The 27,528-nt window shown below is 42.6% G+C and overlaps 3 protein-coding genes across 4 annotated transcripts; 2 read left to right on the plus strand and 1 right to left on the minus strand.

Annotated features, from left to right (window-relative positions):
• Positions 1-237: 237 nt before the first annotated feature.
• mbtps2 (membrane-bound transcription factor peptidase, site 2) lies at positions 238-9,538 on the minus strand. The gene is made up of 11 exons (XM_062379094.1): positions 9,208-9,538; positions 7,638-7,786; positions 7,339-7,477; positions 6,379-6,482; positions 5,978-6,105; positions 3,916-4,034; positions 3,593-3,773; positions 2,570-2,676; positions 1,953-2,151; positions 1,664-1,739; positions 238-1,184 (listed from the first exon to the last, which is right to left on the minus strand). Exons 1-11 carry the CDS (start codon positions 9,280-9,282, stop codon positions 962-964), a joined length of 1,500 nt encoding a protein of 499 aa, XP_062235078.1. The 5' UTR covers positions 9,283-9,538; the 3' UTR covers positions 238-961.
• Positions 9,539-11,672: 2,134 nt separating this feature from the next.
• On the plus strand, positions 11,673-21,410 carry smpx (small muscle protein X-linked). Of its 2 annotated transcripts, none has more exons than XM_062379960.1 (5): positions 11,673-11,767; positions 15,535-15,594; positions 18,360-18,446; positions 18,810-18,962; positions 20,470-21,410. In XM_062379960.1, the coding sequence occupies exons 2-4, from the start codon at positions 15,559-15,561 to the stop codon at positions 18,957-18,959; spliced, it is 273 nt and encodes a 90-aa protein (XP_062235944.1). In that variant the 5' UTR covers positions 11,673-11,767; positions 15,535-15,558; the 3' UTR covers positions 18,960-18,962; positions 20,470-21,410. The 2 variants fall into 2 exon arrangements, with proteins under 2 accessions (XP_062235944.1, XP_062235943.1); XM_062379959.1 differs by lacking the exon at positions 11,673-11,767 and adding an exon at positions 13,514-13,657.
• Positions 21,411-22,538: 1,128 nt separating this feature from the next.
• On the plus strand, positions 22,539-26,901 carry LOC133932987 (kelch-like protein 34). Its single transcript, XM_062379916.1, has one exon. It carries the CDS (start codon positions 24,045-24,047, stop codon positions 25,845-25,847), a length of 1,803 nt encoding a protein of 600 aa, XP_062235900.1. The 5' UTR covers positions 22,539-24,044; the 3' UTR covers positions 25,848-26,901.
• Positions 26,902-27,528: the final 627 nt, after the last annotated feature.

Below are 27,528 nucleotides of genomic sequence, written 5' to 3' on the forward strand. Positions count from 1 at the left end.
TCGATGGATGGACCCGTGACCTCTCGCTCCCTCGAACGAGAGCAGTGATATTACAACAGCAGAGAACGTCACGACAATAAATTATCTTTATATGATGCAACATAGTCATTTAGTCCAACAATGTCAGGGAGAGGTTGACACAAAGAGGCAACACAAAATATAGAAAACAAAGTAAGGAACAGGAAATGATTTCTCAAGACTTCAAATTCAAAACAGCTGGAAAAAAAAAAAGAGCCCTTAAACAAAACAAGTTTTTATTCCACAGCTTTAACAATGAACTTTTACAACCAGGTCACAAACAGTTCGAGGTCGAGAGTAAACCTTAAACTTTGGGAGGAAAGAGTTCAGTCGCTTCGGGCGTCGAGGAAGAGAAAGAAACTGAACTGAGCTCACGTTTCATTTCACGAAATCATTAACGAATGTTCACACTTATGTGGAGGCCGTGATATGTGATATTAAATCAAAGTATTGCCATGCATTAGCCAATAGAACAAAGGCTTTTAAAACTAAGGTTAAACTTAGTTTAGACCAAATCAAACAGGGAAATATGGCTTCTAGGAGTCAAACCCTTAAGAACCACAAAGGTTTTTTTTCTCACACAGTATATAGATATTTGAATTTGTAAAGACTGTGCAGTCTTTGTAAACAGTCACACAGGACGGTGCTTTGCGATAAGCGCTTGAGTGATTTGTATATGTGCTTTAGTGTCTGTGGGGGAAACACGGTGGAAGAAGTGAGTCGTGTATGGTTTTCCCTGGTGGATCTGAACGGGCCGAGAGGCAGAGTCACGTTCTGCTCCACAGGTTCCAGAAGTCTGACAGTGTCGTTTGGTATCGCAGTCTGTTCCCTGTAAGTTCACAGTTTAACGGTCTGCACGTCTCGAGCTCCTCAGAGAAACATCTCTGTCCACGCAGGGATCTATCTACTCATTCCATTTCTTTAAGATAGCTAACCGCTGCGTTTACCGCGCCGTGACCATCCACAGGCCCAGCGCCACGTTGGCCGCCAGCAGGGCGCTGCCGGCCAGCAGCAGGAAGAAGCCGATCAGCTCGCGCTTCTGCCGATCCGTTACCACTGTAACCAGTGTGGCCTCCAGCAGAGCGTTCAGCATCCACTGGCCGTCGAGAGCGAAGCACGGCACGGAGTTGACCACGGCTAACGCACCGGAGAGGGACACCACGTATCTGAGAGATGTCCGGGTCAAGGACCAGAGACTATCATGTATCTTTACACAGTCGAGGAGTTCGGCTCCTTCATCATCATCATCATCATCATCACAGAGGCTGATCTAGATACTCAATTTCTACCTGATTAATACAAATTTAGATGTGTTTTATAAGATGCAGATTAAACATTATTAATCATATGTTATAAGGCTGATTTAAGGGTTTTCATGGTTTACAAGTGTTCCCATTTCTAGTACATTACACTTCCAGGGATTTCTTCTCTTGCTTTTTATTGTGAAACTATGTTAATCTGGAAAACCTGAAGAATTCTATACAAATTAAAATTATCGTTCGAGATAAAAGTGTGAACTGTGACATCATTTGTCCAAATTTTGTGCCAGTGACAGAAGTGTTGACTTTTCTAAATCCCCTGTCTCGTGTATCCATTACCTGATTACAGCTGCAGCCTGGAGAGTCTTTGAAACATGGAAGGATACTTGCAGAAGGTCTCCAGGAAGACGGGCAGATCCAGGTGGAGGAAAGTAAAGCGAGGGATGAAGTTGGTCAGACTCACTGAGGAAAGAGTAAATAAAACGCAGGATGGTTTTCACGTCAAGTCTCGTCCTGCTCGCTCACTTTATTTCACTGAAAACTGAAAAATCACCTCAACTGTAAACAGCGATTAAATGAAAATAACAGACACAACGTCCCACAATCCTTAGAGGGTGAAACAAGGAATTTGAACAATGATCAAATCCATCACACACACACTCGTACTACACGTACCTGCGTACTGAAGGTGCGGCGGATAGCCCACAAACAGCATGTGTGTGTTCGGAGGGTGTGTGACCCGGATGAAGCGCGTCTGGTTCTCCAGCGATGGGCTGACGCACACGCTGACGCTGTGGGTGTGTGCGGCGCAGTCGTTGTCGTTGCGACACACCGGCGTCCCCGTCACCATCTTACGCACCGGCATGCAGGCGAACTACACAGGATTACAAGAGACACACAAATACTGAATAATGTGCGATATCGTGCGGCCAGGATACAGGAACTGAGACCACTGGCAAAGTAAATCAAACAGGAATGTGAAAGTTGATGGAGATTATTGGACATTTTTATCTTTTAACATCATAGTACTAAACTGTAGCTGGAATGTTAAAATGTGCAACACAAGCCAAGCAGTCGCAGCCAAAAATGGGAATCAGGAAGAGAGTTGAATAAAGGAAGCAAGTGATTTTGGTTTGGTGACATTTAAAACTGGTTTGGAAACTTGTTCACATGATAAACGAGTCATAAATTCTCCCCGTCTGTGAGTCTGTGTGTGTCTGTGTGTGAGTCTGTGTGTGAGTCTGTGTGTGAGTCTGTTTGTGAGTCTGTGTGAGTGAGTGTGTGTGTGTCACCTCCTTCTCCCGGCTGCTCCGGCCCTGTGGCTTCATATAGGAGAAGCAGAGATCTGTGAGGCTGTTGTTGCTGCAGCAGTCCATCGTTCCATCCAGACGCTTGAAAGCTTCACAGACAGGAAACAAAGAAAAGAAAAGAATGAACTGATGTTTTCTGTCACTCAGTTGGTCGGTTTGTTAGAGAAGGTGAAAAACCTGATCTGCCCATTTAACCATTGAAAACATTTAATGGAAACTCCCTTGGGTCAAAACCAGAGACTGTAGCCTCCAGGTATTATTATTATCACATACAGGTCTAAACTAAATAATTATGCAAACCAACAAATGTAAAGTTTTAAAAGGAAAACAATGCAAATATATATAAACACAGGGTAACCTGATTCATGAATAATTAATAATTAGCAACAGCAATAGAAGAAAACTAGAAGCATTGTTAAGTGATTGCATGATTACATAAAGGAGAGTTCAGAGGAGGGAGGAGAGTGTGTGTGTGCGTGTGTGTGTGTGTGTGTGTTTGTGTGTGTGTGTCCAGGGTATAACACATATTTAGCTGCAGATTTAGTTATTTATATTAAATAGCAACAGATAAAAATAGGTATTCATCATCTCTATTTAAGAAAAGAACAACTTCCTCCTTTTATAGAAGCTGGAAGCAGAAAATATTTGGTATTTGTGAGACACACCTGAAACAATTAATAATCCATCAGTTGCTGTTTGATGTTCTGACAAATGACTAATAAACTAATTACTGCTGCTCATCATGGAATTATGGTAATTTTATAATGAACGTTTCTGTCATTTGTTCCTTAATTATGAAGTCTGGAGTCTTACACTGGAATAATTAGACAAGCAACAGGAGCTCTGACTGAGGTGTTCGGTAATTAGCTTTGTTTTTTAGAAGTTCTTTTTTTACTTTAGAATCACAAATCATATTTTCGGAAGCTACTAAAGTCTTTAAATTCATCGCTATTACTTTAAATATGTCGTTCTCATAATTTGAAGGTGCCCTCGCTGTACACGCACCTCTTCCATGAGCCCAGCTGGGCTGCAGGCTGGCGACAGGGACACAGTATCCGGTCTGTGGGGAGTGAGAGAGGTGAGAGAGGCAGCTGCTCCAGTCCTCCACCCCCCTGACGGGACAGTCCTCCAGCCCCGTCACGATGTCTCCGACCGCCAGACCCCGAGGACCGTCGGCCGCAGAGCCCTGGTGGAGACACACAATCAAGACACACAAGTCATTTATGAGAGAAGGAAGCAGAGACACGTCGTCCAACTTTATCCCGATAAATAAAGGAAAGGAAAGTTTGATCACTGCTTTAATGACCATGTGTACATTTTGCACTGACCTGCACGACCTCGATGACCAGCGCTCCCCCTCCAGTGGAGTACATGGGAAGGAGAACGATGGGCAACAGGAAGAGAAAAGCCAACGCCACCACGCACAGAACAAAGTTGTGCCAGACTCCTGTCGAGCAAAACCAAATAAAGAAAACATATTTTAGATTTTTCAGCTTTGATTTAATAAATGTTTTGCAATAGTTTAGATTATGACATTTTAAAGTATACATTTTGACTATAATAGGGCTGCAACTAACTCTTAAAAAGTCCATAAAATGTCTTAAATAAACTAATCAACAAGCGATACAGCTCCATTCCCAGCTCCTCTAACTTTTAGATTTGACTGATGAGTGTCGTAAAGATCATGAAGGTCATTAAATCACCCCCACAAACAGGAAAACAAACTGAAGCTACTGTAAAGCCGACAGTCACAACCGAGGGTTCGCCTGTTTACAGCTGTTCTCCACATCTAGGTGCTGCACGATGTTGTTGACAGAAAGTGCCGTGCAGTCAAATGAACCGTCTTTACGTCTCCAGCTTCCTAATTATGCAACAAGACACAGACAGTCGCCCTCAAACCACACAAGGAAGCGTCTCATTGCCTGATGAGGTCAAGTCCCGTTTTTTGGGGGATGAAACTCAGAGTTTGGTACAAATTCAGTAAACAAGCAGAATGATGACGGCAGAGTCGTGCAACAGAAACTAAATTAATGGTTTAAGATCAAGGAAACTCTTCCTGTTTTATGTCCGACTTTGATGATTAAAATTCCAGAATGGTTGAATATAATTGTACAACGAGTGGAGGTGAATCACAAATCTCTACAGCGATAAATAATAAACATGTTATGTCAGAGAACTCCCCCCCCCCGCCTTCAAACAGAGCGATCAGCGCTGTGGAGAGAGAGAGAGAGAGAGAGGGAGGGAGGGAGGGAGGGAGAGAGAGAGAGAGAGAGAGAGAGAGAGAGAGAGAGAGAGAGAGAGAGAGAGAGAGAGAGAGAGAGAGAGAGAGAGAGAGAGAGAGAGAAAGATAAATAAACCCAGCGTGATGATAGATCAGCATCTCTGCAGTTTGTCATATGACCGGACTGAACGTCTCGGTTTCATGTCACTACCAAACTTATTCTCTTCTCACAATAAACAAAAGACTGAAGGAAGTTTCCTCCACTTAAAAGACACAGAAGGGTTCAACAGCAGCTCTTCGCTGCCCTCTAAAGGTTTGTGCCGGCAAAAGAATATATCTTTAAACTCTCACCACAAGTCCTGCATTTAAAATTTACTTCAGCGTAAATATAATACACACTTCAAAGTGTGTATTATATTTTATTAGTTGCACAAATATATTGTGCATAAAATCACAATTTGCAATGTACATATAGATTTAGGATTAAAGTTTGGGAGTGAAAAGAAATATATTTGTCTCTCTAGTCTGGTAGAGTAGAAATATGAAAAGCATGTACCAATCCATTTAGAAATACAAATACTGTCTTTATTTATTATTATGAAAAGTGTTAGACTGAGGATTAAAACAAGTGAATGTTTAAAACCAGAGAATATCTGAAATATTAAATCTATGACCATTTCTTTCCTGAGGGAACTGAGAAACCACAGGTTCTTGTTTTTGTCACATTTCATATATTATAAGTATTTTTTCCTGCTGTTTCAAACCTGCTTTCAGATAAAAAAAACCTACTTTATATCTGTCCACCACACAGTCATTACTGGGCTCCCTCTGATCACCCACAGTGGCCCGCAGGAGGCATCAGCTGCATCCATGCGTGAGTGAAGTGCCAGCTCCACCAGTCAGTTCATTAAAATATAATTCACTTGATTGCAGACTGACATAATTTGATGTGAAGCTGGCGTCTGGTGTTCAGGAATGAAAGACCTCGGGGGTGACCTTCACCGGAACGACTCAAACAAGTATTTAAAGTGACCCCCTGAATAATTCTGATTAATAGCTGTGATCGCATTAGCTGGGAAAAAATAATCAGGATTATCCACTCTGCCCTGAGGAAGTGATCAGCTGATCTCGGAATTTATATATATTTAATATAAACCGTTAAATCGTACCGGCACAGAATATCCGAAGCTGCTGCGTGGGCGACACCAGGTTGAGGTGAGTGGTGAACAGGTCCACGAAGGCCCCGGGGTACAGCACGAACATAAACATGCCAAAGCCGTTCACTCGCACTTGTTCCCTGAGGGAGGAGGTGAGAGAAGGACACAACATTAAACACACAACTCCTCACAGGTCTGAAGGTGACGAAGGTCAAATGATAAACACAGAGATCCCTGATTTGACAGAACAGCAGCAAAACCTTCCTGAAGAATATCTGTAGTTAAATATGAATGTCAATCATCTCAAGTGTGTGTGCAGCAGTATTTCTACAGTGCCTAGTGCAGAACACACACAATTAATCTCAATGGCCACTGAATGATGATGAACCCTGCTTGGAAACCGAATCCATTACCTCAGTGCTGCCACCGCGTGGCCAAGCTCATGTATGACGCCACTGAGCAGCAAGGCGGTGAAGAAGTAGCCGAGCTGGTTCGTGGGCAGATTGACACCAGGGACCTGAAGACACAAACCACAGCAGGAAGAAGAAGAGGAGGAGGAGGAGGAGAAGGAGGAGGAGGCAAAGGAAGAGGAAGAAACATAACATTAAAAACAACCTTTTGTACACTGGCAAATAAACAATCTGCATGTATCTTTAACATGTATTTAAATCTTAAGACATTATGATCCTATAAAACGCATTTAAATTTAATGATAAGGATTCAAATCTCATTAAGACATGTTTAAATCTCATTAAGATCTATTTAGACATATTTAAATTGATTAAAACTAACTTGAATCTCATTATGATGTATTTGAATCTCATTAAATCGTATTGAAATCCCATTAAAATGTATTGAAATCAAATGATGAGGTGTTTAAATCGCACTGAGACATATTTATTTCACATTACAGTGGAGCTGTAATTGTCACATTTTGGCCGAAGTCGTATTTCTCTGTGGAGCTTCCCTCCTCTTGTTGACTCTGTGGTGTGTGTGTTTTTCTTCTTTCTCCAGGCTGAGTGCTATTTACCATAAATGTGCTGCTAATGGCCGCCCATGAATCACCTACAAAGGTCCTCGGGGAACAGCACTCATATTACCGCGCGGCTACTTGACAGCGCAATGAATAAAAAGGGAACAGGAGGAAAATGCTTAATAAGAGCCCTCGTCATAACTGGAGTTCTTTTCCAGCCCCTCGTCTGAATCTATTGGAGCTTTGTATGAACTTTCAAGGACATTTACTCTCTGAGCGACAGTTCATTTAAAAAAAACAATGTTCTACCAGATAAATTTAAGTGAATGTTCCTGATTTATTTATTTCACCTGTTGTCAAAGCTCATAAAGCTCCAGTGCGGTGATGCTTGTGTACGTACCACCACTTGCAGCGCCTGTTGACTTTCCATCCGCGGGTTGTCTGAGTTCATCTGAGCCAGCGTCTGCTGCAGTGTCTTTACCAGCAGCCCCACAGATCCCACCATGGACACAATACCAAACACCAGACCACTGTTGAACCTGGCGGAGGCGACGCAGCAGAAACTTTAGGTCGAGCGCCAACATTTGTTTGTGAATGTTCAAATAAATGTGATAAATCTGTCAGAAGAATAAAAAGCCTGCAGGGTTTTTATCAGGAAAGAAGAGAAATGACGCAGGAGCAGCCGAGGGGTGTCCTCACCACAGGTGGAGGGCTCGGGGGTTGATGCGGGCGCAGTATGCAAAGAGCCGGTTGAACATGGTCGTCTGCCACCTCACGTGGAAGGGAGACAACATCAGGCCTCGACTCGCCAGCCATGACTCGTACCGGATCCTGTGTGTCGATGACGACTGCGGGACAGAGTCAGAGCGAAAGGTACAAATTAGAAAAAGCAGATTTCACAGTGGACGATAGACTGATGGAGAAACTACACTCAGGAAGTGGAGAAGTGTCCCTCATCCTTATTTATGTCTTAGGTATTTATCTTATTCATTGATCAGTGGAATCTGCATATTTATTTACAACATGGATTTGATTTATTGAGTTCACTTTGTAGATAACTGAATTATTAGGTCTGAATCTTTTACACAGTCCTCAATGCACATAAACAACCTTCAAACCAAACAGATAGAAACAAATATATGAACCAGTCATGCTGTAGATGAAGGATGATGATAAATGATATCAGTTTGACTAAATATGAGGTGACTGCTTTTAACATCACTTAGCTGCAGTCAACTCCAGTTTTACTTTCTCTGAATGTTGTCATTATGAATCATGATGAAAGTCATCTACTCTTCCAGCTTCCTATATATCTATGAATATGTTGTTTACCTATTTCTGTATATTGTATATAATGTAAAACAAATATATACAAGAATAAATACACTATAAATAATATAAAATAAGGCTATATATATATATGCATACTCAAACACCTACATAGCCAAAAACCAATCTAAATAAATTAGAAATGTGATTTATAGCAAAAAGAGATAAGGATAAACTAAGGAACAATAATAAATAGATTTTTGTATTTAAAAAGGTACTTTAAGGTACTTGTATAGGCTGTTGCTGCAACAACAATATGAGATCCTCTCTATATAACTGTAGTATTCGTATATGAACACATTTGCTTTGTTATTTATGGCAAAAAAAGAGATGAAGATAAACTAAGGAACGATAAATATTAATACAGACACATAACAAATCTCCTCTTCATCCCTGCACCTAGTGAACATATCTTTAACATTAGGTACTTGCAGGAGGCTGTAGCTGCAGTAACAATGAGTTAATCTCTATATGACTGTTATCATCTTATATAAACACATTTGCTGTGTGATTAATGGTAAAAAAGAGATGAAGATAAAATAAAGAATGATAAATATTAATACAGTAACAGAACAAATCTCCTCTTCATCCCTGCCCCTTCTGAACATATCTTTATTTGCAGGTACTTTAAGGAGGCTGTAGCTGCAGTAACACTATAAACACCTCTCTATATGACTGTTGTCATCTTATATAAACCCCATTTGCTGTGTGATTAATAGTAAAAAGAACAATAATGAATACAGCACCTCCTCTTCCTCCCTGCACCTTGAGAACATGTCTTTATTTCCAGGTACTTGCAGGAGGCTGTAGCTGCATTAACACTACGAGTTCAACTCTAATCGACTGTTGTCCTCTTATACAAACACACAATAAGTGATACGAACACACACTAAGTGATGTGAACACACACACACTAGCAGCAAGAGGAGGAGCCACTGACCCTGAGCAGCGTGTCGGTCAGGTACACCACGCACCAGACTCCCATCACAACCACCAGCAGAGACACGGGGATCATGGTGCAGCTCAGGGGGGCGAAGAATCAGCCCAGCACCGCCGTCTCCATCGCTCCCTCCGCCCGCGGCTCCTCACGCAGTTACCCGCTGTCCCACGCGTCCGTCACCGCGTCGTCATGTCGGATTCGTTCCTTTAACTCGATGCAGACGATGGAGGAAGAAGAAGTTTGTTCTCACAGATGTTGAGATTGAAGAGGAACCATCAGGAAAGATAACACTTCCGGTTTTTTTCTTCTTCTGCTGATTCTTTACAGCGGAGCAGCAGAAGAACACACAGAGCACACTGCCCCCCTCCCACCTAGTGGTCAGCTCCAGGAATTTCACTTTAAATTGTCTCTTTTTTTATTTTCTTTTTTTGTTTTTTGTTTTCAACTTCTGTTTATTGGAATTTCACGTTGATTATTCACAGAGTCAACATTTGAAATACATCCTACATAACTCCAGTCCCATGTCCCCCCCCCCACGAGCCCCAACCCAGCATCCCCTTGACAGAAACACCACCAAATATTTAAGTAAACATCTGCATACGATATTAATTAAACAACACAAAAAACTAAAACAATAAATATGTAATGTAATGTACACTCCTTATAAAACTAAGGTCTCTGGTTCGTCTCTGGTTCAACTCCACGGAGAGACAACAAAAGACGAACCTGGATTGATCTGTCCAAAAATCCAAGAGTCTCCCTACCCTGTCTAGTGCCCCTGAGCAAGGCACCTTACTCCCCCAACATCTGCTCCCCGATCGCCGTACATGGTCGCTCACTGCTCTGTGTGTCCTGCACCAGATGGGTTAAAAGCAGAAGTTAAATTTCCCAACCTGCATGAGTGTGCCTTTGCATGTCTGTGCATGTGTTTGGGACGAATAAATGGATCTTAATCTTAATGATTCATCACTTTCTGTTATTTGGGTTAGATTGTCATGGTATGCAAAAAAAGGAATATAATATTTTCTTTATTATTGTTTTCTTTTGAAAATAAATAAAAAGTAGCATGAGAAAAAATAAACAAATCAATAAACCCATTCAATTTCAATACGGAGTGCTCCACTGGAGATGGTGAGCAACGAGTTTATAAGTATTAATTTGAAAGAAAAGACTTTACACTTGAGTCTGTAAGAGCTACAGGGATAAAAATAATTATAAAAGCAAACTGTGGGTCCAAATATTTAATTTCGTGTGACCAAAAGGTCAGGAGGGTAAAAGGACACCAATAAATGTGTGGGGTCTGAGTCAGACGTGACAAGAACAGCCAGTCTGACTCACAAAGCCATAAATGAGAACAAGGAACATGAACCTGCTCATGGATGAAACTTGACATGTTGACACAGTCCCACGGAGCCTCCACTCTCTCAGTACACAGGTTTCATCGCAAATACACAATGTTTGTTTCTGTGTACGACTACAATGTGGGATTAGAGGTTAAATCTGTGCCCAAATATATATTCTAAACTATTTTCTGGTCCCTGCCCCAGATGTAGGAATCATTCAGTTGGCTGCGTTCGGTAATATAATCTTGAGGATTCTCTCTGCATGCCTCCTCTTTTATTACCTCATTTAAATTCGGATAGAACCTAAATCCACAGCTCGTCCGGCCCCTAACTGAGCCGTCTCATCCTCGAACTGGAGATCTAGTCAAGAAGAAAGCTTATTTTCAGAGTTCAAGGAGACTCTCACTGCACAAACAACCAAACACACATATAATGCACTGGGAATAAAGCTTTTCCAGTTTAAAAGCTGCAGGACTTGTGGCCATCATGGTCAAGTCTTCTAGTCAAGAAGAAGGCTTATTTAAGGGAGTTCAAGGAGACTCTCACTGCACAAACAACCAAACACACATATAATGCACTGGGAATAAAGCTTTTCCAGTTTAAAAGCTGCAGGACTAGTGGCCATCATGGTCAAGTCTTCTTTTCAGTGGTCCTGGTTGAGGTTAGGAGGAAGGTCAGGGAAGGGTTAGGCATGGATTGGTTTGGTTAGTAGCAATGACGTTTAGGTTCCAAACTGAATGACAGTCATTGTCCTAATGGCCTGATACACCTGTTAGGGTATGTGTGTGTGTCTGTGTGTGCGTACGTGTGGTTTGCATTTGCATACCTTGAAATATTAAACAAAGCTACTGTTGGAGTTGCTTCATTTTACTACCCGGGCACATGACAGATTAATTTTCATGAAGTCTGATCAGTGGGATGCAGTGAAGTTGAAGAACTCTGAGCTCTGAGCGACACAAGTGACAGACAGGTTGGTGGAATCAGCAGACACACACACACACACACACACGCCAAAAGAGAATTTAAAGACACACACACACACACGCAGGCACAGAGGCTGGAAACTCATTCTGCTTTTCTGATGCTGGGTCGGGTTCCTCTCAGGGAGGAGTTTCCTGGATCTCCGAGCCAATCAGGCCGAGAGGAAACAGGTCAGGTAGCCGTAGAGGACCTCAGAGGGAGCGCAGGCCGGGCAGAGCAGCCACGCACACCAGGAGGTAAGAGAGCACACACACACACCCAGATACACACACACACACACACACACACACACACACACACACAGACCTTTAACCCTGTGAGATCACATATAAATAGATGAAAGCAGGAATACCAGCTACGTCTCTGTGTGTGTGTGTGTGTGTGTGTATGTGTGTGCGTGTGTCTGTGAGTGTCAGAGCAGAAATAGGGCAGAGCCATTTTAAGATGAGGACGAGAGTTTTCAGGATTCAAGTGCGTTTAAAGAAGATGCTGTAAAATGAAGACGCTCATCTTCTCTTAATATTTGTGGATGCCATACAAGGAAACAGTTTAATATTAAACAACTTTAATATTTAAAACATTAATATTGATCATAACTTTAGTTGGTTAAAGTTGTCTCGGGGCACTCAAAAGATTTGCCAATTTATTGATTAAGATCAGTCTCATTTAGATCTAGTTCAATTAGAAATCTCAATAATTACTATAAAAGATTATATAATGAACAGTAAAGGTTATGGAGTTCTTAACAGTGTAACGGTTGGCAAAATTCAATGGAAGAACATTTGTGAAAGTTCACACCTTTGTCAGCATGCTTTCAAAATAGTGGTTTGGCCCACCAACGTTAACAGCCCCCCCTTTCTTCTGAAGTTGTTAACGACTGTTAGCCGGGACGGTTTGACACGGTGAAAAGATGTGCGTGTCTGCGTTGGTGCTAAATCAGAGAATGCAAGAGTCAGAGAGACCTACAAAGGAAACCTGTGAATGGGCTAACTAACCTTAGCTTTCATTTTACTAGTAGCAACAATAGCACCACACATATCAAACTTATACACACACACAGAATTAAATAAACAGGCTTGCTTAGTCTATTATCATTATTAAGCCCAGTGTGTTACCAGTCCTTAGAAAGGGAGAAAGTTTGCAGCTCTGTGACGTCTCCTGGCTTGGTGTAAGGTCTCTGCCTTAGCGGTTCTGTGGAGCCGTGTGCTCAGATGCTGGTTCGAAGTCCTTACCTGCAGGACACCGAGTCGCTGCTAGGAAGTTGTAGAAGCTTGATTTGAGAGGAGGTTTCCTTGAGAAGATGAGTTGGAAAGCTGCACCTCTGACCTCCGGTTGTTGGTGGGAAGAGAAGATGTGCTGGAGCAAACAGGTTTCTTCCTCTCGCCGATGCAGCCTCACTCCTTGTGTTTATAAAACCTTTTGATGTTCTTGTACCTTAATGTTTAAGTTTTTGAATGAAGTTTGGTTGTGCAATTAAATACAATGACTCCCTTGAACTTTTCATTTTAGCTTTTAAACCTTAAAAATATGTTCAAAATAGGGTTTGTGATTTTTATTATAAACATAATACATTCCCATATATGCGGAGAGTTTTGTGTTTTATTGTGTCAGGTTTATAAGTTAAATGTTTTTAATTCCTCACTGGAATACTATAATAAAAATGGTTTCTAACTAGTGAGATTCAAGTGTCCTGTGCCTCTGTTTGAGTGTGTTTTGGTCTGTCTCTGTGTGTGTGTGCGAGTGTGTCCATGTGTGTCTAAGAGTGTGTGTGCGATGGGTGTCCATGTGTGTCGAAAAGTGTGTGTGTGAGTGTGCGTGTGTGTGTGTGTGTGTGTGTGTGTGTGTGTGTGTGTGTGTGTGTAGATAGAAAGCAGGTCCCCTCTGTGTATCACTCGTCTATTTATAGTGAGAACAAATCCCAGATATGAGAGGAATCCTTCTGCCACTTACTAGGAGAGAGGGGGAGGGGGGAGGGGGGAGGAGGGAAAGAGAAAGAAAGAGAAAGAGATGGAGAGAGGAGGGCAAACAAATCTATGAGAGAGATAGAAAGTACAAGTGAGCTGGAGAGAAACGTTCAAGGGTTTTAAAATCAAGAATTAGAAAACAGATTGTTTTGTCGTCAACAGGTAGGTTTCAGCTGCTTTGTTTGTTTCTGTGTACGCATGTGTGTGTCTGTGTGTGCATGTGTGTGTCTGTGTACGCATGTGTGTGTCTGTGTATGCATCAGTGTGTCTGTGTGTACATGTGTGTCAACGTTTTTAGTTGGTGGGACAGAGCTTCAGAGCTTTTAAGGAGAATAACCAGGTCCAATCTATGTTTATATCAAAAGAGAATTTAAACTGTTTTAACACAAGAAATTACATCATTGGTGTAACTTTTATTTCTCTTATCATTAACAAATGCTTTACAAAAAATATTTCCCTCTCTGTCTGTCTCAGTCTGTTCTAACTTCAGGTTCAAATTAAACTGTATTTGTCCCGTTTATAAGGTGAATATAAAAATGGACGTGGATTCTTGGAGAGAATCCTGCATTCTCCTCAATGACCAGCAGGGAAACTTTCTAGTACAAAAATGAAGGCAAAGGCGTAGTGCATTTCGCCTAAATTCATAGTTGTACCAAAAAATAGGTGTAAATTTTTAAAGGAACAGTTCAACGTTATAGGAAACTGTGTCTGAGACATGGTAGAAACTTGATATCACTCTTGTTCTCTGTAAATGCTACGATGGAATCCAGCCAGCAGACGTGAGCTGAGCGCAGCCGTCCATTCATTCTTCCTCACGAGCAGCTTCACACACATTCCTTGTTGATATTTAGAGAACATCACAAACAACACACATACACACAAAAACACACATGGAGAAGTAATTGGACGTGCGGTTACCACATGTGTGTGGGTGTGCATTGGGTGCAACATGTGTGAAAGTGAAAGGGCTTGTGGGGCTTTGCAGAGCGGTGTCCGAGGGCAGCTGCAGCTCAGGGCCGGCATAACTATGAGTGTGTGTCTGTGGTTGTGTATCTCTGGGGAGTGTGTGTGTGTGTGGGGGGGGGTTAGTCCAGGCTTTTGCTCTCATGTCAAGGACGTCAGAGCCGCTTCTGTGTGTTGCTGCACAAACAGCTCCGTGGCAACTGAGACTCAGCCTCACTCAGCCTCTGCTCTGAGCCACTTTGAGATAAGATAAATAGGACATGGAAACTTCCCCCATCAGGAACCTCTCGGGTCGGTGTTGATCCGTGAGACGGCAGGAGAAGGAGGAGGGAGGGAAACAAGATGAAGAAGACTCCTTTCAAAAAGAAAATATATATAAAAATCTGTCCTGTTTCAAACCTTATTTCATAAACATATTTACTTCATTGTGCAGCACTTTGGTTCAACGCTGGTCCTTTAAAATCGGCTTTATTAATAGACACGTGTGTGTGATGGGTTTTAGGTTTTTACATTGTCATTGAGAGAGAAAGACTTGAAGGCCACAGACAGGAAAAATATGTGGAATGATGTCAATGCCGCTACGATCACAATAGCAGCAGGTTAAACATTTAATCTGCAACTAGAATCCGTGTTTTCACCATTGCAACCAAAATACTTATGTTATGAGGTAATTTGGTGCAGAGAGAATATTAGAATAAGAGACTTTATATGGTTTGTTTGGGTTAAAACTGAGGCCAGTGTGGCAGATATTTACAGAGAGTAAATATCTGTCTGTAAAATTACCTCTGGAGTGTATTTATATTCAGACTCACCATCCAGTAAACCTCCACAGTACTTCACTAACTGTGCTGGACTTTTAATTTGACGTTCTTTATGTCTCTCGGTCTCATGAATGATTCAGAGAACGTGTCCTCTACCTGCATCTGTCGCCAAGCAACTGAAACGCTATCCCGGCCCTTTAAAACCACAGAAACAGAGAGTCCCAGTACCCCCAGTATACACACACACACACACACACACATACACACACACACACACACACTCAGCTGAATGTCTGTGATCTGTGCTTCCTCCAGGTCAGTGGACTCACCGGGAGGATTATGTCCAAACCTTCGTCCAACGTCAAAGCCCTTCAGGTAAAATATTTCCTCCTATCTGCATAATATAATGTGTGTGTGTGTCTGGGTGTATGTGTGTGTCTGTGTGTGTGTGTCAGTAACTCAATAAGTAGTGAATAATTGTAGTTATTATTATTTGTCCTCGGCACTGCTGAACGAAGTATTGGCACATTTTACTGGAGCCGATGTAGTAATAGCTCTAGTAAAAAATCCTCCATTACAAGTAAAAGTATACACACATGAGTATTATCAGCAAGTATAGTACTTATTTGCTTATTTATTACTGTAATACTTTTTACTGATGTTAATATTTTTACTACTGCCTTTGCTGCTGTTTCATTTCATCATCACATCATATAAACATGAACTGATCAAATGACATCAATAAAAACGAATCCGGTTATAAAACAGGTTATAAAACATTTAATTCAATTATGATGTTAGTTAAAAGTTTGGTCACATTTAAGGAAAAATCATAAATTTGTTTAAAATTACTATTAAAACTTTTATTTACTAATAATATTATCTGAGCTGGGTTCTTTTGTTTCCTGTTAACTTATCTGTATTTATAAACAAACTGATTATGTGTCAACAGTAAAAAAATACTGCAGATAAGAAGTATAATGTAGTTTTAAATAGAGATACTAGTAAACCTCAAAATGTAGTAAATTGTAGTTAGTTACTTTCCAATATGTGTCCTTCGTGTACATTGTTTATTCCCGTTAAAATGAATCTACGTCACAAACACGGAATGCGTCAGAAGTGTTTCCACGTTACAGTATTTATTAATAAAGGCAAATACAGATCTCTGACTGTGCATATACAGCACCGAGGCTTCATCAGTGCAGAGCTGCAGCGGAGGGATACGCAGTCGTCTGTGTTTCTGTAGCAATGCCCCCAAGTGTGTGTTCCCTCTTCTTCATCCGTCTCTCTTCTCATTTGTGCTCGTTTTCAGTTCTAACCATGGGACAGGCATCAGTACAGAGGCGGGGGGGGGGGGGGGGGGGGTTAAATACCAGTACAGTACAAACATGAGGTTGTTGTAGTCCAGTCTCCACTGTCAGTTTAAAAGATAATCACAAACAAGAACAGCAGCACAGCTTCACAATATAACCTATTGAGAATTCATTGAAAAAAACGTATCTGTGTAGAAAACACTTGAACTTTTAGGGTCAAAGGTCTGAAGTCCATCCAAAAGTTTCTCTCTGAGATAGAATCAAAGCACATGGACGACTTCAGTGTGTTTTATTTACTTGTAAATACATTTTTACGGGTCAGCATGAGGATTGGATTTTTAATTTAGGGTAAAATATTGCTCTGATCTTTGATTGTGCACAGAGTGTTAGAGGATGATTGGACAACAGGCCCCGGGGCCCAGACACAGAATCAGACCACAATACAATGGAACCATGTCTGTGGCCCGTTTGCATCTTTCTGTGGTCGGTGTCTGTGCGGTCGCTTTGAATGTCTCAGTCGCTGTGTTGAGGCTTTTTGCGTTCATATAGAGTATCTTTGTGGTGGTAACAGTCTCTTAATGTTTATTTAGAGTCTCATGGTGGTCTTTCCTCGTCTTTGTGGCCATTGAAAGTCTCTTTGTGGTTGTTTTAGTCTCTTTTTAATCTTTAAAAGTCTCTTTTTATTAGTTTATGGTCTCTTTATAGCCATTGAGATTCTCTGTGTTGACGTTTAATCTGTTCTTACTTGTTTAAAGTCTATTTTTGGTCTTTTAAAGTCTCTTTGTGGTTGATTAGTCTTGTCCTGGTCATTTAGATTCTATCTAGTCATGTTTAGTCTCTTTGTGGTCCATAAGTTGTTTAAAAGTAAATTTATAGTAATTTAAAGTATTTTTGTGGTCGTTAAGTCTCTTTGTGGTCAAGTTTACTCTCTTTTCTAGTAATTCAAATTCTCTTCTTAGTCATGTATAGTTTCTTCATTGTCCAATAGTCTTGTTTTAGTTGTTTAAAGTCTATTTTTAATAATTTAAAGTCTTTTTGTGGTTGTTTTCTGCCTCTTTTTCGTTGTTGAGTCTCTTTTGATTTGGTCAAAGTATCTTATTACTCATTTATAGTCTCTCTGTGATCATTAGGACTCTTACTGTGATCATTAGGATTCTCTTTGAGGTCGTTCGAGTGACTTTCAAACAGGAAACGTTAACAGTCCCTTGAAACAGAAGCCCTGGCTGCAGGACCCCTCAGCTCCTGGTAGGTCGGCTCACCGACCCTCTCATGCTAAGCTGGAGCACACAAAGCCTTAAAGACAGTAAACAATCCCAGCCCAAGCAACGTTACAATAATACAAATCTTAGCAAACATGCTGTGAATGAAGCGACTCCTTCCAGAACTTTCCCCTCGAAACTTTAAACCTTAATCTCTAGGAAAAAATAAATAAAACTCTCTCGTTGAACAATATCCAGCATCGCACAGCACACACTCATCTGTACAGCTGTACAAGGTCAGCATATATACAATACAGTACAGCACAGTAGCATACAAACCACTTCAAATACAAAGGTGTCAGGGCACGCAGCAGCAGAACATCTAGTTAGCAGGCCTGTGTGTGTGTCTGTGTGTGTGTGTGTGTGTGTGTTTGTCAGTTTTAAAAAGACAGAAGTCTCTTGTAGTGACATGATGAAAACAAGGAAACATTGGTCATAAACAAAACAAGTGATTTTGAGGAAACAGCAGCCGTTCACACACGTGCACACACATATACGCACACACACACACAGACAGGAAACTGTGTGTGTTTAAGTGATGAAAGTTGCGTCTCTCGCCGTCCGCCAGGCTAATTTGAACATCCCGATGGGAGGTCTGCGTCCAGGGGCGGGACATCCTGTCAAGAGGAGAGACGAGTCAGTTGACATAGAGGAGGTGAGACAACAAAGGACACCCCCCCCCCCCAAACACACACACACACAAACAAACACACACACAAAGGCACACATTCACACACACACACAGACACACACAAATGTACTTGCAGGTTCTGGTAGCTTTAAGAAAATGCCACATGCAAATTCCATAAACTTTGTGTCTTTTCATTTTTGCACAAATTTTGTCACTGAATAATACATTAGCAGTAGTATTGGTAGTAATAGTAATAATAGTATTACTATATTCTAGTATTAGAATCGTCGCAAACACTACTGTAATATTAAAGTACAGGTGATAGTGAGGTTGGTGATTTGAGGAATTGTGATATTTTTATGGTTGTTGTGTTATTTTTCTTTTCAGGCTCAATCCCCAGAGCAGCCCAGCGTCGCAGCCCAGACGCCGGAGGAGAAGAAGGCGTTGCCGGGTGCGGTGAAACTGCCGGGGCCGGCTGTGAACCTATCAGAGCTGCAGAACGTCAAGAGCGAACTGCGATGGGTCACCAAGGATTAACACGTAGGTAGACGATTCCAAAGAAAAAGATGCAAATCAGAATACAGGCAATGTCGAAGAAGCACCGAGATGAGATACGGAAAGAGTCAAATTTGTGAATGATGCAAATGTGAATGAAATAGCAGGTAACTAACTACAGGTTTATAAATACAGGGAAAGCAGCTTCTGCAAATGTCTGATTGTGTTCAAACTTGAATTTAAATACATGTTTTCAGTTTCTGTATCTACTAACATGGTGACCAGCCCAAATAATAGACAAAATTTCCATATCCGCATAGGATGGGCAGAAAATTCATAACTGGTAAAAATACTCATTTGTCTATATATTCTATTTATAATCATCGATTTATAGCTAATTAAATACCAAAGTACCATAACAATTTAAGTAAAAGTCCATTCGCCAATGTCCCACCTAAACCATGGTGGATTTAAAATGCTCATTTAATGCCTAACAATGCATATTCAGTGAATATATTGTTTAGTCCAGATTCTTTTTGAATCTGACACAGCTTGGTTATGTTTCTATAATATAATATATAATAATAATATAATATATGTTTGATAAATTCTGAGGTTCTGGTCGAGGATAGTATGACTCCACAATAATTACGTGTATTGATTGGAGCTCACCACCGGGGGTCACTGTGGTCTGCTCAGCCCCTATGTTTGGGTCAAGCAGTGAGTGTGTGTGTGTGTACTGATGCCTGGTGTGTGTGTGTGGGCAGAGGGGGGTTAGTCAGGCTCTATATTTATACTTTATTAGTGTGTGTGTGTGTGTGTATGTGTGTGTGTGTTTGTGTGTGTGTGTGTGTGTGTGTGTGTGTGACTTTCTCAGTGGGACACAGAAACCACACATCCCAACCCTAACCCTGTGGGCGTTCTGCTGTGTAGGAGACAAATGAGCGAGAGGTGGAGAGAAAAGAAGCAGAATCTGGTTGAAGTTTTACCTCTTAACTAATTCCTCGGACACAGTGCTGCTCTTGAAAAAAGAAACATCACTATAAACTGTTTCTGAGCAGGGTGAGAGTCTATATCTGCTTCGGGAAAGTAACACGTTTATAATCTTTATGATGGACATTACTGGTCCTGCAAGCGTCTCACAGCTGCATCAGAACAAACTCACACATACAATGTGTTTCTCCAGCTCAGTCCAGTGCTTCAGCTTCCGTCTTAACCTCGTATTCAACTGGACGCTGTGTGAAACATCACAGCCCAGCAGAGCTGAGATGTTTCACACAGCGTCCGCCTCCGAGACTTCCACGACTCAAACTCCACTCTTTGAGATGGAAATGAGCAGAAAATCAAGATCAAGCCACAGAGAGAAGCTGGAATGAAAAGGGTCAAGAGAGCAACACTGGAAGCACACAAACACAGACACACAAACACACAGACACACACAGATGATAGATATTTCTTCACAGCAGTCCTCTGGCCTTACAGGGGTCAGCAGCTCTGAGACCTCTGATAGCAGAACTCCCTCACAATGTCTTTATCCATCTTTCTCCTGCAGGATCCCCCCCCAGCCCCCCGGCAGAGAGGAGAGCTGATAATCTTCACAGACACAGACTGGCCCGCTGCTACAGAAGGCTAACCAACTACAAGCTAATCCCAACATGTTCAGAGACACACACAGCTTTCTGCCAAGCCGGCGTCCGCAGGAAACCTCCAACATTCAAACTTCTGCTACCATCGAAGAACCCGGCATCCAGGAACTCTCCTTCAACGAGCGTGTCCAGCAGGTCCACGTGTCTTTATCCTCAGATGCAAATTTAAATGGTAATTTATTCAATTAAAAAGTGTTGTAAAGATGAAGAACTTGTTTTCGCTGCAGCTGAGACGTCTCTTTACGTTTTTGAAGTCACACAATATTTATTGCACAGAAAAGCAATTGTTTTATTTCAACTCTGGGTCATTTGGTGACAATCGACATGATCAACTGTGCTTCCTCTTCCTCACGAGGTCTTTTTCCATTCTGTCAAAACTCTGACTGTGCATCTCCTCAACTCTGATTCATCCTGATGCTTTCTATTAAAGCTGGAGTGCGAGACTTTAACATATAGATGAACATTCAAGCCCTCGTCAAACAAGGTCACACTTAACGTCTCTCAGCACCACAGGAGATTTAAAACCTGGCGTCTGTGGCAACACTTGTGCTGCGTGCGTTGGTCGTCATGCATTTTACATCTACATGCAATTTACTAGAAGCAGCCGTGGAGGAAGCATCTAGTCGCATGGCCGGAGACACGTCCAGATTGAAAAAGAAAAGTTGGCTTTAGGAGGAAGGATTTTAGTCAGTTATTCGTTTTCTTAATGTCTTTCCACGTGTTTCAGATTAGTTGTGTTACTTTTTAGAGGGAAACTCTGAGGACAATTGCGTTGTTTCATGGTTGTGATGATTGATATCTTCAGAAAAATATGGCAATAAAATCAAGATTGTTCAGAAAAGTCCAACGTTGACGTCTTTTTCTGTCTACAACTATTGTGGGGGGGATGTGAAGCCATTTTTTATTTATGTGTCGTGTCTGGACGATAAATCCTCCTGACTTCTGCTCACCACAGGATTCACAATGTCTCGCCAACTACTGGATGGATCGCCGAGACATTTTGGTGGAGACATTTAAGTTTGCCAGAGGATGGACATGATTTCCAGCAGCTCCACCATTCCTACCCCATAGACGAGCATGAGATATAGTGCAAACATGTATTTTCCCATTAGGATAAGTAGCATTAACTTTTCAAATCCTCTGAAGTTGTCTAGCGCCACCATGTGGACAAAATGTAAAGGTCCAGTAATTTGGTTTAAAACCAGTTACCTGCTAAAATAATGATATTCCTGTCAGCCTTGGGTTTAGCACTAATAAGCTAATGTTTGAATGCTTATGAACATTAAACCATAGACTGAATATAAAGATGTACATATAAAACAGCTCTCTGGAAGTGAAACTTTGTAATCTGGATCGCCCCCTGGTGGCTGGCCATAGTATAGGTCATAAAACCTGCTTTCTTAATATTAGCAAATGGGCCACAATAAAAAGTCTAAATACTCGTGAAATCTATTCTAAAGATGATTTCTAGCATTTAAGTTCTTATGATGCCTCCACTGTGATTGACTTAAATAATGTCAAAAGCACAAGATGGCCGCACCCATATCCAGGGTGTTTTGGCTTCATTACAACAGGAGGAGGTGGAGCATGTTAGGATGCTACCTCAGCAGTTCTGTGTGTAAGTACATCCTCACCTCCAGCTCGGTAACACGGCTGAAGTCTTCTCCTCGTGTTCATTGTCATTTTAAAAGAAACAAAATAATATTCTCGCCGGTGCAGTTGACAGATGTTCCAGGCGACACAAGACTTCCCCACTGAGACGAGGAGAGGACATGACAGTAACGTTTTCAAGGTGATGTGATTAAAAGGTAATTTTTCCCCTGCAGAGACTTTCTTTTGTGTTGTGGGTGTCAGGACATTGACAGTGAGAGGAGCAGGAAATAATGCCTGCTCATATTTCAAGAAGAAATATTAAACCTGAAACCCCAGACATAAAAAAGCTTTTCAGTTATTCTTGTGTCTCCAGCCGTAATAATCTTTTATTATGTTCACACATACAAGGTGTTACAGGGTTGTAAGTAGGAGTGAGGGGCATTTATGAGCAACGGAGCCACAAGGATCCTGAGCTAAACCAACTAATCCACCTGTTTCAGAGCAGAATGCCACATTAAACCGAACACATACCATCACACCAGGCCAGATAACCCTCACATCCCTCCCCCGTATATCCATCTTCACATCACATGTCCTTCTGCACACACACAGACACACACACACACACATGGAGCAGCTGTAGCTATGTTTAGCGCCCATCAGTTCAGGATAGAGGCAAAACATAGCCGGTGTTTTAACAACCATGCGGGAGGATCTGACATCGTGTGGAGACAATTAAAAACTCTTTTTACGAGAGGCTTATGTGCTGAATTTTGATAGAGTGCAACCCTTCTGCAAAACATACAAACACACACCCACCTACACACACACACAACTAAACACACACTCATCTGTGAGTATGAGCTATTCAGAGACGAGGATCACAACAAAATGTACTTTGCGGAGAATGTTAAAGTGATGTGCATGTTTGTGTATTTGTGGATAAGACAGTGGCATTAAACGAGACTGTGAACTCATGAGCTAATAGAGGAAATAAATCTGCCTCCATCCCGTCTCCTCTATCAGAATGAGGTTGAATGCCTCGTAAAGGGAACGGCTTACTCGACCACCGATCGCTACGTGCTACTTTTGACACGTGCACGATCTTTGACAGCTTTGGGAAAACTTCCACGGGTTTGATGCGTCCCTCCCGTCGAATCCTCCGCCCTGTGTCTGTGTTTCTATTCCTGTCTCCATCGTGACAAGGGTGCAGATACGTGCTGTGGCAACCGTGACCTGGAATCTTGGTGGCAGACTACAGCAGCTGTATTTACCGATGAGTTCATCCTCCGGGATAGACACTAAAACCCCGCCAGGCTGCCTCTTTCCTCTTGGCACATGTGTGTGTGGAGTGTAGCTGCTCGCTCGCTGGGTTGGTGTGTGTGAGCTGGACGCATGCATATGGGTGATCATCCCTCCCGGTGTCAGCGAGAAGGGCAGCGGACAAACACAATGCCAAAGACACAGACAGAGACAGGAGACTTTGGGTCGGACCATGTTCAGCGGCCGAATGGGAGGGGGGGGGGGAGGCAGTTGTTAACTTTCCTCTCATGGTGTCACATGCTCGCCGCCGCAGACGGAGCAGGACAACAACACAGATGGAGCGAGCTGGACCAAGGACTCGCACTTCGCTGCCTCCTCCACTCTTTCTTTTTCTGCTTCTTGCCCTCAGCGCCTCATTACCCTGCTAATGTCTAAAGATTTTCTCTTTTGGTGACTACGTCTTTTTTGGACTACACTAATTCTCCTGTGCTTCCTTGTGTCAACTTCTAACTTCCTGACATTTCCCCATTACTCGCTTCCTTGAACCTTCCTGATGAAGACTTTTCTCAGCCCTTCTATCTAACACCTGTTCTTTCGCCTTCACTCCTTGCCTCCCGACATTTGGATGGATAGCTACTCCGTCCTCTACAGTTCCTGCCACAGAACCGGACTTCTCTCCGGCTTCCAGCGCCTGCGCACCGAGGGGAAGATGTGTGATGTCGTCCTCGAGGCCGGCGGCGTCTCCTTCCCTTGTCATCGCGCCCTTTTGGCCAGCTCCAGCGAGTATTTCTGGGCTCTGTTTGGAGAGACCACTGCTGAGAGATTAGCAGGTTCCATTAGCCTCCCGGTGCTAACACCTCAGGGTTTAGATGCCATCCTGGACTTCCTGTACTCAGGCTGGCTCAGCGTGTCACCCTCCACGATCTCTGTCGTCCTGGAAGCGGCCAGGTACCTGCAAGTGGAGACGGCTGTGGCGATATGCGAGTGCTTCATTATCGATGGTTTAAGTGTCGAGAGCTGCTGCTGCTATGCCAACCTGGCCGAACGCCACACGCTATCAAACGCCCTCGAGGCTGCAGACCAAACCATTGCTATGGAGATGGGGACATTGCTGCAGGAAAGCAAAGACAAGCTCCTCGAGCTGAATATCCAGTCGCTGATGTCAGTGCTCGAGGCTGATGAGATACCTGGCGTCAAGGAGCTTGAGCTCATACAGCTGGCTTTGGATTGGCTCGATGAGAATGGACCCCTCCCGCTGCTGAAATCAAATCTTCTTCTGAGTCGTCTGCGCTTCGGATTGGTCTGCGCGTCCGATCTGGCCAACCTGCATCACAGAGCCATGGGCACACCTCTAATCAGAAGTCAGCTGACCCGAGCAATGGAGTACCACAGGATGGGTCCAGCTCAGCCAATCAGACAGAACAAGCAGTCAACGCTCAGAGCGTCACCCAATCGCGTGCTGCTCGTGGGCGGAGGGTCCAGCGCCGATTGTCCAGAACAGCAGTTGTTGGCGTTTGATCCAAGAGGCAAGAAGTTCTCATCCATGAGCTCATGTCTCCCGCTGCGGCTGAGGAATCACTGCGTGAGCTCAGTGGGAGGCTTCCTCTTCGTGATCGGGGGGGAGGAGGTGAAGGAGGGAGATGAGGACGGTAAGAAGTCCGTCACCACGTCCACAACCAACCAGGTGTGGCGGTACGATCCTCGCTTCGCCTGCTGGGAGCAGGTGGGCTCCATGCTGGAGAGGCGGGCCCAGTTCAGCTGCTGCGTGGTGGACGATGTTATTTATGCCGTCGGGGGACGACACACACGACCGGACACCGACACACACACCTCGGCCGCGTCGGTTGAGTTTTATGACATGACCACGGGAGCGTGGAGGAGGGGAGCAGCGATGCCTCGCCCTCTTTACGGCCACGCGTCCACCGTGCTGGACGGCAGCATCTACGTGTCAGGCGGCCTCCCGGGGAACCAGGGCACCATCCAGGGCAGCAACCATGGTGATAACCAGGGGGAAAACAGGGAGAGCAGCAGAGAGGTCCTGTATTGGGACCTCAAAGGTCGGGTCTGGGAAAAGAGGGCGTCCATGTCTATCGCCCGGTTCAGTCACCGCTTGGCAACAGCCCACGGCTTCATCTACGCCCTGCTGGGGATGTACGAACCTTTCTGCGACATAGAGCGATACGATTCACGCTCAGACCACTGGACACGCCTCCGACCGCTCCTTACTGGGTCCTTCAACTACGGGATGGTGTCGACACCATCTGGGAACCTGCTTGTGTTCGGAGGGAGGCGATGGAGCGACGGTCAAGAGGTGATCATGAGGAGTGTCCTGGAGTACGACACCAAGACAGACAGCTGGAGAGAAATCTGCCAGCTACCCAGACCTCTCACTGGGACAGAGTGCACGCTGCTTCCCCTGCCTGACTAAAGTGCGTGGAGAAAAACTTCTGTGTTTAAATATTCCCATAAAGTGGATTCTCAATGTTTGTGTGACAAAGTTTCTCCAAAGTTGTACAAACTGAAATAGATTGATTGTGTTTCAGTCATGAAAGAAAAGAGGGAGAGTTTATCCATCTCAATAGAGAGCTTTGTGCTGTGGAGTGAAAGTAGGTTGGCAGAGATGAAATGTTTACCACCGACCCAGACTTTACTTTCTAAATGATTTTATATATTTCTGAAGACAGATGGTGTTTGCATAGAGGGAAGCAGGTGGGCATTATTCTTCTGTCATGGAAAGAATTGGAAAAGTGTTTCAAAAAAAAGTGTTGAGTTTTTGTAACCTGCTCTTTAGCCCAGTCTGCTGCTAATGACAGAAAGTTATTTCGTTTTTTTCCTGCAGGAGCAGTTTGATATTAATAATGAAGCTAGAACCATGTTATCTCAGTTTAATACGTGGAGAGTGTACGACCATCACACACACGAGGGAAGAGAGACGTCCAAACAGGAGATAAAGGTGATGAAGGAGGAGGAAACCGGAGCCAAGCTAAATATTTTATAGAAGTTGAAGATAAAAGTTCTGCGCATGTGACATTCCTGTTTGTTTGGTGAATAATTTAGGTTTTCTAAAAGATAAAGTAATAGAAGCCCACCAAAGATATCGAGTGACCTTTTTTTTGTTTCACTCGAATCTATCTGCACCGGCAACTTTACTGTAAATCATATGCGTGATTTGTGGCTAATAGCTGCAGAATTCATGGGCTTTTAAACTTTATACGTTCTGTAAAACGTGTTTATAATATCGGAAGGTATTATTTGTTTTCAAGAGTTAATGTTTTTCTCATGATTTACTGGAGTTATCTTTTTCATAGTGTTGTGAATCCTGTGGTGTTGGAACTTCAAATATTATCTTCATATAGTTATATAAATCGTCTTTGTTGTCTTTTAACTGGTGGAAATAATCAACATGGATTATTGAATAAGTATTAACTGTTAAATAAGATCATAAACCTCTGGAAAATATATTAAAAATTCATTTAATTCAATTACTGAATAGCCAAATTTATATATTACAGTTTGTTAATCGTTTTTTCCTGCTCAACCAAAACTCATAAAGAACAAAAACCACAAAAACACTTTCATCCAAATGATCAAACTTTATTGATCCACCGTCTCCTCCCCCTCAGACAGCAAAATAAATACTGCTTTTAAACCATTATATATATATCTATAACTTTAACATGAAACAATCTTTACTCAGTTACAGTCTCCTCCAAAAAAGACCTGATAGAGTTTCGAGAACGTGATCCAAGACACTTCGTTTGCACTCTGCTAAGAGAGACATCTTCTACTGCATCTAAAGATTCAAACACAAAACGGAGAGAAAGGAATATCGCGTTTTATCTACAACAAAGAACATGCGACCACGACCAACCACGGGCAGCAGCATAGAGAGAGCATTCAAACCGAGTGTGCTGTGTGCTTATTAGTGTCAGCTGTTCATGTGAGTGTGTGATTGCTTTCATAGTTTTGTGCAGCGTCTCTGAGTATCAAGTCATTTGGCAGCAGCGTACAAATAACAAACTAATATATATTTTTGTATTAGATCCATACTTCTTATGCAAAATATTTCCTCATGTTCTCTAGGTTGCATGCAGGATACAGAGACGGTC

The sequence above is a fragment of the Platichthys flesus genome, chromosome 21, assembly GCF_949316205.1.
Source record: "Platichthys flesus chromosome 21, fPlaFle2.1, whole genome shotgun sequence".
In the NCBI taxonomy this organism is placed as follows: Eukaryota; Metazoa; Chordata; class Actinopteri; order Pleuronectiformes; family Pleuronectidae; genus Platichthys; species Platichthys flesus.

Excerpts from the sequence above, each read along its gene's own strand:
- smpx (XM_062379960.1), top strand. The coding sequence starts at position 15,559 with ATGTCCAAACCTTCGTCCAACGTCAAAGCCCTTCAG. Across the intron at positions 15,595-18,359 it reads CCAACGTCAAAGCCCTTCAG|GCTAATTTGAACATCCCGAT; the intron begins GTAAAATATTTC and ends GCCGTCCGCCAG. Across the intron at positions 18,447-18,809 it reads AGTCAGTTGACATAGAGGAG|GCTCAATCCCCAGAGCAGCC; the intron begins GTGAGACAACAA and ends TTTTCTTTTCAG.
- LOC133932987 (XM_062379916.1), top strand. The coding sequence starts at position 24,045 with ATGGATAGCTACTCCGTCCTCTACAGTTCCTGCCACAGAACCGGACTT.
- mbtps2 (XM_062379094.1), bottom strand. The coding sequence starts at position 9,282 with ATGATCCCCGTGTCTCTGCTGGTGGTTGTGATGGGAGTCTGGTGCGTG. Across the intron at positions 7,787-9,207 it reads TGACCGACACGCTGCTCAGG|TCGTCATCGACACACAGGAT; the intron begins GTCAGTGGCTCC and ends TCTGTCCCGCAG. Across the intron at positions 1,185-1,663 it reads TTCCTGGAGACCTTCTGCAA|ATACGTGGTGTCCCTCTCCG; the intron begins GTATCCTTCCAT and ends GACATCTCTCAG.